Genomic DNA, 16,116 nt, shown 5'->3' on the forward strand with positions numbered 1-16,116 from the left:
TATGCCGCGAGTGTCGTCATCGCTGCTCCGGCGAATCACATCGCCGGAGCAGCAAGACCCATAGAGACCAACCAAGAAGATGGACGCTCGGCACTACAGGGGACAGCGGTGAGATCGCTGGCTCCTGTGTCAGGTAAGTGACACATAATGGACTACTATGTGATGCATAGTAGTCCATTATGCTTTACCTTTGCAGGGAATCAAAAGAGGAAATAAACCCATTAGAAAGTACATTCTAAAAATCAGAGTTTACTATAACTGCACTGAGTGACGAATAGGCGCAAAGCTTGTACAAAAAGATTTGTGGTCAGTTCTTACAGTGCAGTATGACATCTAAATCCAGCCTATCAATGACAGCATTCACATTATTCCATTGTTATGACAAAGTCAGAACCCCTCGCACAGCCGCCTTCCGTCATTGACATACCCTTTAAAGCCGGACATTGCTCTGTCCTTCCCTTATACCCCCACTGCTGTCACCAGAAAGTACACCGTATACTGATCCCACCCTACAAGTCACCTCATGAGGTAGTCACGGAACTCCTTGCTCTTCACATAGTCAACTGCTTTTCGAGCCAAGACCCCAGCCATGACGCCCAGCAACCAGGATACCACGATTAAGCTGAATCCGCAAGACGCCTGCACTCACAGCAAGCCGTTCAGTAGGAGAGTGCGTCCTAGCTTGTCACGTGTTGCATACGTCATCCACAAATTAATGGGCGTGGAAATGCATCTATGAGGGCCATACTAGAGCCTGGCAAATGCGTCGTTTCTTTATTATTTGGATAACAGAAGTCGTAATTTTCTATCTTTTTTTTTTCTATCTATACATAGGTTCGTTATCATGGTATGTATGGATTTTGTTTAAGCCTTTCTTGCGGCGGGGCGCCAAGGTGACCTACATTTGCAACCAGGCATGAGAGCTAGTTAGGGGCCTGTCGTAACTGGTTCTTTCAATTGGCTCATAGTGTGTCCACCCCTATGTGTGGCCCCTCCTTCTCCGAAGGGCATTTTACAGCAGATGTCAAGTTGCGTATTTTGTCAGAACAGCCGATCATTGTGACAAAGAATACAGCATACATAGGTTATTTCTTGTCTGCAGTCCCTCAAATGTCCTTGTGTGACGTTCAATGTTGACCATCAATGTTGTTTTTTTTGTTTTGTTTTTTAACCACAACAATATCAATACGTTACACACTTGATTAATACTACATATTCATTTGATATACAGACATCACTCCTTGTTTGAAACAAATGTTGACGTAGTTTAACCAATTAAGGACCAGAAGGATTTGCAGGTTCCACCCTAAAGTGGTTCATCAGAACCCTCTCTAAGACAGGTATTTGCACCCACTTCCGGGCATAGACTCCCACGGGAGCTGCAACGCTTCACTTCCTGATTCCCTCAGCTAGAATGGCGGCGGCAGCAGCCGGGAGCCGAGCGATAGATCGGCCTCGGCTGCCGACATCGCTGAATCCTGGGGCAGGTGAGTGTCTATTTATTAAAAGTCAGCAGATGCAATATTTGTAGCTGCTGGCTTTTAATATTTTTTTTTTTTACAGTGAAATCCCTCTTTAACCACTTGCCGACCGCCGCACGACGATATACGTCGACAGAATGGCACGGGCAGGCATATGGGCGTATATATACGTCCCTGCCTTCCCACGGGTGGGGGGCCCGATCGGGCCCCCCCCGGTGCCTGCGGCGGTCGGTATTCGTTCGGGAGCGATCCGGGATGAGGGGGCGGCCATTCATTCATGGCCACCCCCTCGCGATCGCTCCCGAGGAATAGAAATGCTCCGTGACATCACTTCCTCTCCTGTAATGTAAACACAGGAGAGGAAGTGATGTAATCTCTCCTCCGTGTCGGTATTTTTCGTTCCGGCACCGAGGAGAGAGGATCGGTGAGTTGCACCAACACACTACACGTACAGTAGAACATGCCAGGCACACTCACACCCCCCCTTCACCCCCTGATCACCCCCCCAATTACCCCTGCCCCCCCAGTCACACTGACACCAATTGCATTTTTTTTTTGCATTGGTGTCATTTGTGACTGTAATAACTGTTAGGGCAGTTAGGGTTAGCCCCCTTTAGTTCTAATGTACCCCCCTAACCCCCCCAATAAAGGTTTAACCCCGTGATCACCACCCGTCGCCAGTGTCACTAAGGCTGGGTTCACATTGCAGCGGTTTATGAGAACGAATGTGATTCGCACCGCACTGCAGTGCAAATCACATCCGATCTCTGTGCGATTCGAGTTCAGCCATACAGATAGTATGGCTGAATTCGTGTCGCACCCGCCGCACCCGCCGCAAACTCGCACGGGACCCTTTTTTTGGTCCGCAGCAGAATCGGATCACATGGGTGTTCACACCATGCGATCCGAGTTTGCAGATCGCACTGCGATATGCGAACTGATCTGGGGGTGTCATTAACATTTCACTGACACTCCCAGCAGTTCGCATAGGGCAGTGTGAACTGCCGCCGGGAGGCATGCGATGCGGGAACCCGCCGCGGATTCGTGGCGTTCCGTATCGCTCCAGTGTGAACCCAGCCTAATAAGCGATCATTTTTCTGATCGCTGTATTAGTGTCACAGGTGACGCTAGTTAGGCAGCTAGGTATTTAGGTTCGCCGCAGCTTTTAATAGCGCCAGGGACCCCCATATACTACCGCATAAAGCCCCCTGATTGCCCCCTAGTTAACCCTTTCACCAGTGATCACCATATAACTGTTACAGGTGACGCTGGTTGGTTCGTTATTTTTTTATAGTTTCAGGGCACCCGCCATTTATTACCTAGTCTCACTAGTGTACCCCTAAATTTAGGCGTGTCTACTTTGCAAAATGGGGTCATTTGGGGGGGGGGGGTTTGTGCCATCTTGGCATTTTATGGCCTTCAAAACTGTAACGCCCTTAGAAAGCCTGAAGGCGGTGCTTGGATTTCGGGGCCCCGTACGCGGCTAGGCTCCCAAAAAGTCCCACATATGTGGTATCCCCGTACTCAGGAGAAGCAGCAGAATTTATTTTGGGGTGTCATTTCACATATGCCCATGGCATGTGTGAGCAATATATCATTTAGTGACAACTTTGTGAAAAAAAAAAAAAAAAATTTAAGTTTGTAATTTTCCCGCAACTTGTGGAAAAATATAAAATATTCCATGAACTCAACATGCCTCTCAGCAAATAGCTTGGGGTGTCTACTTTCTAAAATGGGGTCATTTGTGGGGGTTTTGTGCCATCTTGGCATTTTATGGCCTTCAAAACTGTAATAGGTAGTGAGAAGTGAAATCAAAAATTTACACCCTTAGAAAGCCTGAAGGCGGTGCTTGGTTTTCGGGGCCCCGTACGCAGCTAGGCTCCCAAAAAGTCCCACATATGTGGTATCCCCGTACTCAGGAGAAGCAGCAGAATTTATTTTGGGGTGTCATTTCACATATGCCCATAGCATGTGTGAGCAATATATCATTTAGTGACAACTTTGTGTAAAAAAAAAAATAATATTTTTTTTTTGTCATTATTTAATCGCTTGAGGCAAAAAAATAAAATATTCAATGGGCTCAACATGCCACTTATCAATTTCCTTAGGGGGTCTACTTTCCAAAATGGGGTCATTTGGGGGGGTTTTGTACTGCCCTGCCATTTTAGCACCTCAAGAAATGAGATAGGCAGTCGTAAACTAAAAGCTGCGTAAATTCCAGAAAACGTACCTTAGTTTGTAGATGTGACAACTTTTGCGCAAACCAATAAATATACAGTTATTGACTTTTTTTTTACCAAAGACATGTGGCTGAATACATTTTGGCCTAAATGTATGACTAAAATTTAGTTTATTGGATTTTTCTAATAACAAAAAGTAGAAAATATCATTTTTTTTCAAAATTTGCGGTCTTTTTACGTTTATATCGCAAAAAATAAAAATCGCAGAGGCAATCAAATACCATCAAAAGAAAGCTCTATTTGTGGGAAGAAAAGGACGCAAATTTTGTTTGGGTACAACATTGCATGACCGCGCAATTACCAGTTAAAGTAGCGCAGTGCCAAATTGTAAAAAGACCTCTGGTCATTGACCAGCAAAATGGTCCGGTCTGAAAGTGGTTAAAGCGGGAGTCCGCCGGGACTCCGCGTTTTTTTTTTTTTTTAAAGCCAGCAGCTACAAATACTGCAGCTGCTGACTTTTAAAATAGTGACACTTACCTGTCCAGCGCGCCCGCGATGTCGGCACCCGAAGCCGATCTCTAGATCGTCTCTTGGGTCCTGCCGCCGCCATCTTGGGTATGGGAATCAGGAAATGGAGCCTTTCGGCTTCATTTCCCGGTTCCCTACTGCGCATGCGCGAGTTGCGCTGCGCAATAAGGATGGTCCCCGCTGCCTCTGGGATCTGTGTGTTTCCCAGCAGGCAGCGGGGCACTTGCGGAAAGGGGCGTAATCTACGCCCCTTTCCGCAGAGAGCTATCCCGGAAGTGGGTGCAGATACCTGTACTGTACAGGTATCTGCACGACCCTCCCCCCTGAAAGGTGCCAATTGTGGCGCCGGAGGGGGGGAGGGTTCCGATGAGTGGAAGGTCCACTTTAGGGTGAACCTCCGCTTTAATGACAAAGGCCATTTTTGCGATGTGGCCCTGCGTCACTTTAACAGACGATTGTGTGACACTGTACCCAAACAAAATTTATGTCCTTTTTTTTCTTTTTCTTTCTTGCTTTCTTTTGCGCTACAAACAAAAAAAAAAAAAAGGCCAACAATTTTAAAGAAAAAAAAAAAAATTTTTTTTTTGCTAGAATAAATATCCCCCCAAAAAATGTAAAAAATGTCTTCATCAGTTTAGGCCAATATGTATTTTACATATTTTTGGTAAAAAAAATCGCAATAAGTGTACATTAATTGGTTTGCACAAAAGTTTAGCATGTACAAAATAGGGTATAGATTTATATTATTTTTATTATAAATTTTTGTTTTTACTAGTAATGGCAGTGATCAGCATTTTTTTAGCGGGACTGCTACATTGCGGCAGACAGATCGGACACTTTTGACACTTTTTTGGGACCATTGGCATTCTATACAACGATCAGAGCTAAAAATAGCCACTGATTACTGCATAAATAATACTGTCAGGGAAGGGGTTAACACTAGGGGCGATCAAGGGGTTAAGTGTTCCCTGGGGAGGTGTTTCACCACCTGCCTAGAGTTTGCATGTTCTCCCTGTGCCCGTGTGGGCTTCCTCCAGGCACTCCAGCCTCCCCCCACACTCCAAAGACATGCAGGTAGGCCAATTGGGCTCTGTCCAAAACTGGCCCTGGCATATGAATGGGGACCTTGGATTGTGGGCTCCCTGATGGCAGGGACCGATGTGAGTGTGCAATGTACAGGGATAGGGACAATTGTAGACACTCACTCAGGTTGAACTGGATGGACTGGTGTCTTTATTCAACCTTACTAACTATGTAACTATCACTGTTCCTAATCACTAGGAACAGACAATCACTCTATTCTTCCCCGACAGAACAGGGATCTGTCCGTTTACATTGACAGATCCCCGTTCTGTCTCTCTGAGGAGCAATTGTGGGTGGCCGGTGGACATCGCAGCCCCCAGCGTCGCAGGCACATGTTCCCACTAGTGGTCTTATAGCGATCAACGTACCATGACAGCCCATTTCGACCAGGAGAGCCAACCTGCCGCAGTATAACAGGCAGGCTGGTCTTTAACTGGTTAAAGTGATTGCAAATTCATTTTATTTTAGAAATAACAAACAGGCTTCTACTTACCTGCAGAATTGCCCCAAACCTCCTCTTCTCTGGTCCTCCACAGTCAGGCTGGTACTCTTGGCTCCTCCTCTCCAGCACATGCCCCCCATAGGAACATATCTATGGTGTTGCCCCGAACCTCCTCTTCTCGCGTCCCCTGCAGCCAGGTTGGGGCTCCTGGCTCCTCCTCTCCGGCACGTGCCCCCACAGGAACTTATCTGCACAGTTGCCCCGAACCTCCTCTTCTCAGGTCCCCTGCAGCAAATCCTCTGGCTCTTGCTCTCCAGCACGTGTGCCCACAGGAGGCCATCTCCTATGGGGGCACTCATGCTTGCTCATTCCCAAGCCCCACTGCCTGCATCTATAGACACAACAGCTGGGCTCAGCTCCACCCAGCTCCCTTCTCACCAGCCTTGATTGACAGCAGCTGGAGTCAATGGTTTCTGCTGCTCCAGCAAAGCCTAGGAGACCAGGCAGTAAGGGTAGAGAATAGGTGCAGACAGGCACAGTGCTGGATCAAATAAGGGCTCATGTTATAATAAAGGGGGGCAAGGGGCGACAATGATGCCTAAATATAAGGAATGCATTAAAGTGGATGTAAACCTTAAAAAAAAAATAATAATAATAATTAAGGCTTACACCTTCTACAGTATATGATTTAATTTCATCTGTTCCCAGTCTTGCCACGAAGTGTTAATACAGCTTTGAGCAATCCTCTTATCTTTTTTCAGTGAGATAAAAACTGACACATAGAGAAATAGGAGTTCTTCCCCCCTTGCTCTGAGTGACAGGTGATCTACTGTACATATCTAATGCACAATCCTGAGAGACATGCTGTGTACTTCAGATCCCCTCCTCCTTTCTTCCCTAGCTCTCCTGTGATTGGCTGCTCCACACCTCAGCATGACTGGACACACTGAAGTCATGTGGTGACTTTTCTGGGTTTTGACTGGATGTTAGTGATCATAGCAGAAGTTCAGTGTAATAAATACACAGGAGAAAATGCATGTTGACAAGGGGAGTGTAGAGGTGGACGGGGAGTCTACTGACATCACAACTGCACCCACCAAGCTCTGGAAAATAAACCCACCCACAGAATCTGCAGTTTTTCGGGTCTCATAACAGAGGGGAGACATTGGACAGGTAAGGATACATGCAGGAGGCATCTATATCCTTATGGATAACCACTATGGCAGTAGTTTAGGAAGGATTAGAGTGGATTTGCATCCACTTTAAAATGTTACTAAACCCACAATAGTAGAATCTGTCTGCATATGCAGAATAGCATGCTTGTTATACTCATTGTTGAACTTAAGGGATTAATCAGTTGTATTGTGTAAAAAGGCTCTTTGATCCTGTATGGACAGATCCTTCCCCTCCTGCAGGGTCTCTCTTGGCAAGGCCAGATAAGACATAGTAAGGGTAGTATTGCTACACATTGTCAGTTTGGTCTCTATTGCTGGAGAGAATATTTCCTGTTTGACTTGAGATTTTCAGGTCACATGATATTGGCATCACACATGTGTGTGTTTACAGATCCTAAATGACAGCCCAGTCCCTCCCTTCTCCTCCATGCCCAGTAACTAAAAATGAACACAGTGGGTGGTATGTCACATCTTGATTGATGGATTATATGCCTCCCATAACAGCATGAGGACTAGGGATGAGCCTGCGTTTCTAGTCAAACCTAAGTTTGACTCGAACATCCGTTGTTCGTTTGTTCTAAAATGAACCGAACATATGGGGCATTCGCAGGAAAGACCTTTTGCACAAACCAATCTATGGGAAAGATTTATGGTGTGTTTTTTTTGGGACCATTGGCCACGGAACACCCCATAATGCACTGTGAGATTGCAGTGCATTGCCGTATGATGATTGGCCAAAGCATGCACCTGACCTGCATGCTTTGGCAATGCACTGCGATCTTGTGGGGTGTTATGGGGTGTTTCGCGGTGCACAAAATTTCCCACGAATGCCCCATATGTTCGGTTCATTTTAGAACAAATGAATAACCGATGTTCGAGTCAAACTTAGGTTTGACTAGAAACACAGGCTCATCCCTAGTCCTCATGCTGTTATGGGAGGCAGATAATCCATCAATCAATATGTGACATACCACCCACTGTGTTCTTTTTTAGTTACTGGGCATGGAGGCAATCACAGCTCGCTCTCCCAAGAGAGCCATAATTGGCCAAAGGCAGGATGCTATATAAGGCTGCTTACATAGCGGCGTGTATAGTGTGTGGACGGAGCTAGATTAGGCAGGCAGGTTAGTTAGTGGCAATGTATTTCATTATATATATATATATATATATATATATATATATATATATATATATATATATATATAACAGTGTATTGAAGTGGTTAAGGGGAACCCTGCGAATTTTTTTTAAAATAAAATGGCATGGGGGTCCCCCCCTAAAATCCATACCAGGCCCTTCAGGTCTAGTATGGATTTTAAGGAGAGCCCTGCGCCAAAATAAATAAAAGGAGTGCCCCCCCCCCCCAAATCCATACCAGACCCTTATCCAAGCATACAACCTGCAAAAAAGGGTGGGATGAGAGAGCGCCCCCCCCTCCTGAACCGTACCAGTCCACATGCCCTCAACATGGGGAGGGTGCTTTGAAGTGTCCCCCCCAAAGCACTTTGTCCCCATCTTGATGGGGACAAAAGCCTCATCCCCACAACCCTTGCCCGGTGGTTGTGAGGGGTCTGCAGGCAGGGTGCTTATCGGAGTCTGGAAGCCCCCTTGAACAAGGGGCCCCCAGATCCCACCCCCCTATGTGAATGGGTATGGGGTACATTGAACCCCTAACCATTCACCAGAAAAGTGTGAAAAAAGTAAAAACGTCAGGAGACCGTTTTTGACAATTCCTTTATTTAAAAAAAAGTGTCGATGTAAATCCATCGTCAATCACACCCCATTCAGATGGGGGTCGGGATCTGGGGCCCCCTTGTTAAAGGGGGCTTTCAGATTCCGATAAGCCCCCTGCCCGCAGACCCCCACAACAAGGCAAGGGTTGTGGGGATGAGGCCCTTGTCCCCATTAGCATGGCGGGGAGGACCCCAAAGCACCCTCCCCATGTTGAGGGCATGTGGTCTGGTATGGTTCAGGAGGGGGGTCGCTCTCTTGTCCCCCCTTTTCCTGTGGCCTGCCAGGTTACATGCTTGGATAAGGGTCTGGTATGGATTTTTTAAAATTTTGCTGCAGTACAGACTAAGGGGACCCACAAAGCAGGATATTTAAAGGAATAGTTAATTTTTATTGTTTCACTTTAAGCATTAATAAAATCACTGCTCCTGAAAAAACTGCAATTTTTTTTTTGCATCGATACATGTCCCCTGGGCAGTACCGAGTTCCCATACACTTTTTATGTAAATAACTTGCATTTAGGGATGCACCGATACCGGTATCGGTGCGATACTTGGCATTTTCGGGGGTATTAGTAGGGAAAATGCACCTATACCAGAAACTGATACCGGAAGTGACGTCAGTGTCAGGGCTGGCTTAGCCCTTCCTTCTCTGGGCTGGCCGCTCAGCTGTCGGCTAATTGCCAGCTCTCTTCTCTCTCCACAGTTACCAACTGTTCGTAAAGATGCTCGTCTGACCAGCCTGCTTAAAGCCTTCCAGCTCACTTCACCTCTGCCTTTGCCTTGGTCACCATCTCCTGCGGTTTGTTTAAAGACTGGCTTGCTGACATCCCTGGCTCCTTATCCTGCTTGCTGTGCTCCACTTGGATCCCTGACTTCTGGCCTGGCTGACTACCCGATCTGGTTACTGGACTACGCTTTTTCTATTTAGCTTTTTATTTTTATTAATAAACAAGTGTGATTTAATTGTACTTCTGTCTCAGCCTGATTCATGGTTTCTGACATTAGGCGAAGGCCATGAATTCCGAAGATACAGTCAATCCACTTGTTGGTAATATTTTTTCCAGATTGGATGAGCAAGATCACTGCATGGATCAGTTTGCCATGGCATTACAAACGTTCCTGAATGGCACGGCTCACTGGAATCCCCCACTGTGGCTGCTCCGGTACAACCTGAGTTGCAGGCCGTCCCTGCTGCTGCGCCAGTCTTTGTGCAGGCACCCACCTCAAGTATTACATCTATAAGAGGTATGTATGGTTCTGCTCCGCTTCCCCAGAAATTTGGGGGCGATCCAGTTCAATCCAGAGGGTTTCTCAATCAGGTTGAGATATACTTCGAGATGCTGCCCCAGGCGTTTCCCACGGACAGAAGCAAAGTAGGTTTCATGATATCTTTGCTTTCTGAGAGAGCTTTGGCCTGGGCTAACCCTCTATGGGAGATGCAAAAACCTGCTGTCTTGAGTTACCCTCAGTTTGTGGCCTCCTTTAAAAGGGTTTTTGACATTCCCGCATGGTCCGCTTCTGCTGCCAAGTGCCTCATGTCTATCAAACAGAGTACGAGAACTGTTGCCGATTACGCTATTGAATTCCGTACTCTGGCAGCAGAGGTTGCTTGAAACAATGAGGCCCTCGTGGCTGCTTTTTCTCATGGTCTCTCGGATTCCATCAAGGATGAGATAGCAGCCCGAGATATACCCACCGAGCTGGAGAGCTTGATCTCATTTGCCATCCTCATTGACACCAGACTCAGAGAAAGACTTTCTCTTAAGGAGCGCTTGCGGAAGCTTCCTGTACGTTTGCCTTCGAGCTTTGCAGTCCCACCCATGCCTCCCTCACCTCCTATGCCTCCTGGTACCGAGTTGGTCAGTGAAGATGAACCCATGCACCTGGGCTTCACGCGTCTCTCTGCGGATGAGAGAGGTTTTAGGAGGAGGGAGAGATTGTGCCTTTATTGTGGCCAGGCAGGTCACTTTTTGAAGTCTTGTCCTATCCATCCAGGGAATGCCCGAACCTTGAGATCCTGTCATGGACAGACCTTAGGTGGCGTTGTTTCATCCCCAGTTATCCAGAAGGATAAGCCCCTGGTTTTTGTCACCCTTTCTTGGGCTGAGTCGTCCATCGAGATACAGGCTTTAATCGAATCTGGGGCTACAGGCCTGTTCATTAATGCTGCATTTGTTTCGCAGCACTCGATTCTGCTGCAGCTGCTTGACACTCCACTTGCCATTGAGGCTCTTGACGGGAGACCTTTACAGCCTGCCCATGTGACTCATGAGGCGGTTCCGTTGTCCATGGCTGTAGGTAGTGATGCACCGAAATTTCGGCCGCCGAAACATATCGGCCGAAAATGCCCTTTTCGGCAGTTTGCCGAAAGAGAAAAACGGCCGATAATGGAGCCGAAAATGGGGCGTGGCCTGGGTGGGGGCGGGGCTCCGCCCCCCGCCCCTGGTGACGCCCATCATGGGGGGTGCATAGCGCAGGACAGCCGCCTCCGCCGCCTGTTTGATCACAGCGCCAGGAACATCACAGCTTTCATTTCAATAGCTGTGTGTTCCCGGCTGCGCGCCGTCACACGCAGCCCCTCCCCCTTGTCCGGGCACTTAGGCCGCGTACACACGCGCGGACTGTTCGCCCAACTTTGTCCGTCCAACAGTTTCGGCAAACAGTCCGCTCAAACTTAGCATGGACGGACATGGCCACACACGACGGACGAACAGTTTGCTGAAACCGTGCGCGATGACGTGAACGGCACGTACGACGGGACGAAAAATACGACGTCCTATACACTGCAATGCAACCTTCCGACGTGGAAATCCTTTCTGAGCATGCGCGAGACTTAGTTGGCCGAACAAGCCTACACACGAGCGAACAGTCCGCTGAAACCTTGTTTCAGCGGACAGTTTTTCGGAATTTCCGTAAGACCTTGTTCGTCCAACTTTCCGCTGAAACTGTCCGCTGAAGCCCCACACACGAGCGGACTGTCCGCCCAAACACTGTTCAGCGGACAAGGTTGGGCGAACAGTCCGCGCGTGTGTACGCGGCCTTAGATAGACAGATCATCCGCAGGATTGGACGGATGATCTGTCTATCAAAGTGCCCGGACAAGGGGGAGGGGCAAAATGGGACACACTGGCTGCAAAATGGGGCACACTGCCTGTAAAAATGGGGCACACTGCCTGCAAAATGGGACACACAGCCTGTAAAAATGGGACACACTGCCTGCAAAAATGGGACACACTGCCTGTAAAAATGGGACACACTGCCTGCAAAATGGGACACACTGGCTGCAAAATGGGACACACTGGCTGCAAAATGGGGCACACTGGCTGCAAAATGGGACACATTGGCTGCAAAATGGGACACACTGGCTGCAATGGGGCACTCTGGCTGCAATGGGGCACAGGCACACTGGCTGCAATGGGGGATGCCTCCTGTACCACGTCCTCTGTCTCTGACCATCTCCTGTACCACGTCCCCAGTCTCTGACCATCTCCTGTACCATATCCCCTGTCTCTGACCATCTCCTGTACCATGTCCCCAGTCTCTGACCACCTCCTGTACCATGTCGCCAGTCTCTGACCACCTCCTGTACCATGTCGCCAGTCTCTGACCACCTCCTGTACCATGCATGCAGTCTCTGACCACCTCCTGTACCATGCATGCAGTCTCTGACCGCCTCCTGTACCATGCATTCAGTCTCTGACCGCCTCCTGTACTATGTCGCCAGTCTCTGACCGCCTCCTGTACCATGTCGCCAGTCTCTGACCGCCTCCTGTACCATGTCGCCAGTCTCTGACCGCCTCCTGTACCATGTCGCCAGTCTCTGACCGCCTTCTGTACCATGTCGCCAGTCTCTGACCACCTCCTGAACCATGCATGCAGTCTCTGACCACCTTCTGATCCATGCCAGCAGTCTCTGACCACCTCCTGTACCATGTCCCTAGTCTCTGACCACCTCCTGAACCATGCATGCAGTCTCTGACCACCTCCTGAACCATGCATGCAGTCTCTGACCACCTCCTGAACCATGTCGCCAGTCTCTGACCACCTCCTGTACCATGTCGCCAGTCTCTGACCACCTCCTGTACCATGTCCCCAGTCTCTGACCACCTCCTGTATAAAAATATTTTTAAAAACAGTCATTTTCGGTATCGGTGCTGTTTCGGTATCGGTTTCGGTTTTCGGCCTAGTGTATTTTTCATTTTCGGTATCGGTTTCGGCACCAAAAAACCCATTCGGTGCATCCCTAGCTGTAGGGGCTCTTCACCACAAGATAATACAATTCCAAGTTATTTCCTCACCCAGGTTTCCGCTGGTTATTGGTTATCCTTGGTTACAGAGGCACAACCCCTCTTTTGATTGGCTCTGTGCTGAGGTTCTCTCCTGGTCACCACAATGCTGTGAGACATGCTTCTTGAAGGTCCTGTGCACCTCTTCACTCCCCTCCTTGCCGGAGGAGTACCGTGATTTTAGCGATGTCTTTGATAAAGGTCAAGCTGGTAGTTTGCCTCCACACCGGTCTTATGATTGCGCAATTGACCTTCAACCTGGTGCCATACCTCCTTGTGGCCAGTTTTACCCTTTGTCAGTCTTGGAGGATAAGGCCATGGAGGAGTATGTTGCTAATGTACTTTCTCAAGGTTTCATCCGCAAATCCTCGTCTCCTGCTGGTGCTGGTTTGAACTGAGACCTTGTATAGATTATAGGGGTCTCAATCGTGTCACGATTAAAGTGTTTGTATACCCAAATTTTTAACTTTTACCTACAGGAAAGCCTATAATAAGGCTTACCTGTAGGTAAAAAAAATATCTCCTAAACCTGTACGGTTTAGGAGATATTCCCCTCGGTATGCGCCGCTGACTACAGCGGCGCATGCGCACAAGGGGTTTCTCGCCGTCAAAATCCGGCAGCGGCCGAGCGGCCGGACTGAAATCTCCCGCGCGCATGCGCGGGAGTGACGATATCGCGGCTCCGGCCACTCACAGCGCCGGAGCCGCGATACCCGGAAGAAACGCCGAGGGAGCATGTCAGCTCCCTCGGCGTGCATCGGGCAGGATGTCGGGGCCTCGTTCTAAGGTAAGTATTTCATAATGAGCTAGTATGCGGTGCATACTAGCTCATTATGCCTTTTGCTTTGCAGGTCAGAAAAAAAAAAAAAAAAACGTGCGGGTTTACTACCGCTTTAAGAATGCCTACCCGATTACATTGCTTACAGAGTTATTTGACCGCCTCAATGGAGCAACGAAGCTTGACTTGAGAGGGGCATACAATCTCGTGCGCATTAAGTAGGGCGATGAGTGGAAAACTGCGTTTAATACCAGAACAGGCCATTATGAATACCCGGTAATGCCTTTTGGCCTTTGTAACGCCCCGGCATTTTTCCAGGAATTTATTAACGCTGTCCTCCAAGATTTGTTGTAATTGTGTGTTATGGTTTATCTCGATGATATCCTCATATTTTCCAAGTCACTGGAGAGCCACCACACAGATGTCTGTCGTGTGCTTCAGAAACTAAGAGAGAACAATCTCTATTGTAAACTGGAGAAGTGCGAGTTCCATCGTGCACAGGTTACATTCCTGGGCTATGTCATTTCCACTGCTGGTTTTTCGATGGATCCAGAGAAACTTTTGGCAGTCCTACAGTGGCTTTGACCCGTGGGTTTACGTCCTCTGCAGCGTTTCCTGGGCTTTGCCAACTATTATCGGACGTTTATTCGTAACTTCTCGTCTCTGGTCAAGCCCCTGACTGATATGACCAGAAAGGACGGCAACCCACAGAGTTGGTCTCCGGAGTCCATTAAGGCCTTTGAGAGTCTCAAAGAGGCTGCCTTTGTTTCTGCTCCTGTGTTGGCACATCCTGATCCTACATTGCCTTTTATCCTAGAAGTTGATGCTTCTGAGACTGGAGTTGGCGCTCTTCTGTCTCAACGTCCTAACTCTTAGCTCTTGTACACACGGTCGGACATTCCGATGGAAATGTCCGATAGGACCGTGTTGTCAGATAATCCGACAGTGTGTGGTCTCCATCGGACTGTTTCCGTCGGAGTATCCGACGGACCAAGTTTTCCAACTTGTCTATAAAATTTTCCGACAACATGCTCCGATCGGACATAGTCCGATCATGTGTAGCCTACTCCGACGGACAAGGTGCCACGCATGCTCATAATCAAATTCGGATACGGAAGCGCTCGCTCAGGTAAAACTACCAGTCGTAATCGATATAGCACATTCGTCATGCTAAAATGTTAAAAAAAATTTCATGCAGCGAATTCTCTTGTTCTTTACAATGCTGCAAGAATGAACTTGTTTTAATGCTCATATTCACACACACACTTCTCCCGAATGTATTTCTTTATTCTTTTTACTCATTTCAGCAATACAATATTTTAAATCGTCACATCTACACAATCTTTTTCTTTGTTTTGTTTTTTAATTTTGTGGTTGTTTTTTATAATCAACATCTCCTTTTTTTTTTTAAATTTATGTTTATTGAAGATTTTTCAACATACATATAACATACAAACGTACACAAAGGTCCCCAAAACAAAACCCCAAACCTCCACCCCCCACCCAACAAACTCCTCCTTGTGCAGCCCTCCGCTCAACTTCTTAGCTCATTTTATGAACACCAACCGTATCTCCCATACAACAAAAATGACTCATACCGTTACTGATGATTTAAATACCCGAGATGGGGATGTAGACCAACCAAAATATAGCAGCACCCGCCCTGCCCCTCCCCCACCTCTCAAGGGGTGCACCTCCCGCCTAACAATTAATTCACAGTATCTGCAGCATCAAGCCAGCACCTCCACACCCTCTCAAACTTAGTAGGACACCCTCTACTGAGATAGGTGGCTTTGTATAACGGCAAAGCTTTATTAATTAAACCCTTCCAGTAAGAAACCGTAGGAGGTGCAGGTTTCTTCCAACATAACAGGATAGCTTTACGTGCATAAAATAACGCCAGAGAAATCAGAGTCCTCTGCGCCTTTCGAGGTGCCAACTCCTCCACCAGCCCGAGCAAACACGTACAGACTGTATGACCTGCGTTACACCTTTCCAGAACTCAACAATCTGCGGACACAGCCAAAACACATGATCAAAGTCAGCTCGGTCAGCTGTGCAACGCCAGCATCCCTCCGCACCCGTACCATAAATTCTGGCCAGTCTAGCCGGGGTGTAATATATTCTATGCAGTATTTTGAACTGAATAAGTCTGTCTCTAGCCGAGACTAGGGTCTGAAGCGGGTAGCCCCACATGTCATCCCAATCCTCCCCGTCAAAGTCTGGTACTAAGGCACTCCAAATGTCTCTACATTTTTGGATAGGCTTTGGTCTGTCATGGAACAACAGTCTGTACACTACGGAAAGAGGCTTTTTCAGGTCCTCCGTCCGCAGCATCCTCTCCAGAGGCGACACTCCCATCTCCACAGCCCCAGGACCGAACTGAGAGAGAAAAGCGTGCCGCAACTGCAGGTATCGAAAGAAATACCA

At 47.8% G+C, this 16,116-nt stretch overlaps 1 protein-coding gene across 2 annotated transcripts in view; it reads right to left on the reverse strand.

Annotated features, from left to right (window-relative positions):
• The window catches only part of MPC1 (mitochondrial pyruvate carrier 1), an 80,834-nt gene extending 80,136 nt beyond the window's left edge, over window positions 1-698 (reverse strand). The window contains exon 1 of one of the 2 annotated variants that reach the window (XM_077486533.1): window positions 521-686. Coding sequence is in view for 1 of the 2 variants with exons in the window: in XM_077486534.1 (XP_077342660.1) it covers window positions 521-591 (71 nt within the window). In the remaining variant the exon portion in view is untranslated. Of the gene's footprint in view, window positions 1-520 lie in introns of both variants that reach the window. The other variant, XM_077486534.1, reaches the window with a different exon arrangement.
• Between the last annotated feature and the right edge of the window lie 15,418 nt (window positions 699-16,116).

Source organism: Lithobates pipiens, unplaced genomic scaffold (assembly GCF_037356315.1).
Source record: "Lithobates pipiens isolate NorthernLeopardFrog02 unplaced genomic scaffold, aLitPip1_a1.2 Scaffold_18, whole genome shotgun sequence".
NCBI lineage: Eukaryota > Metazoa > Chordata > Amphibia > Anura > Ranidae > Lithobates > Lithobates pipiens.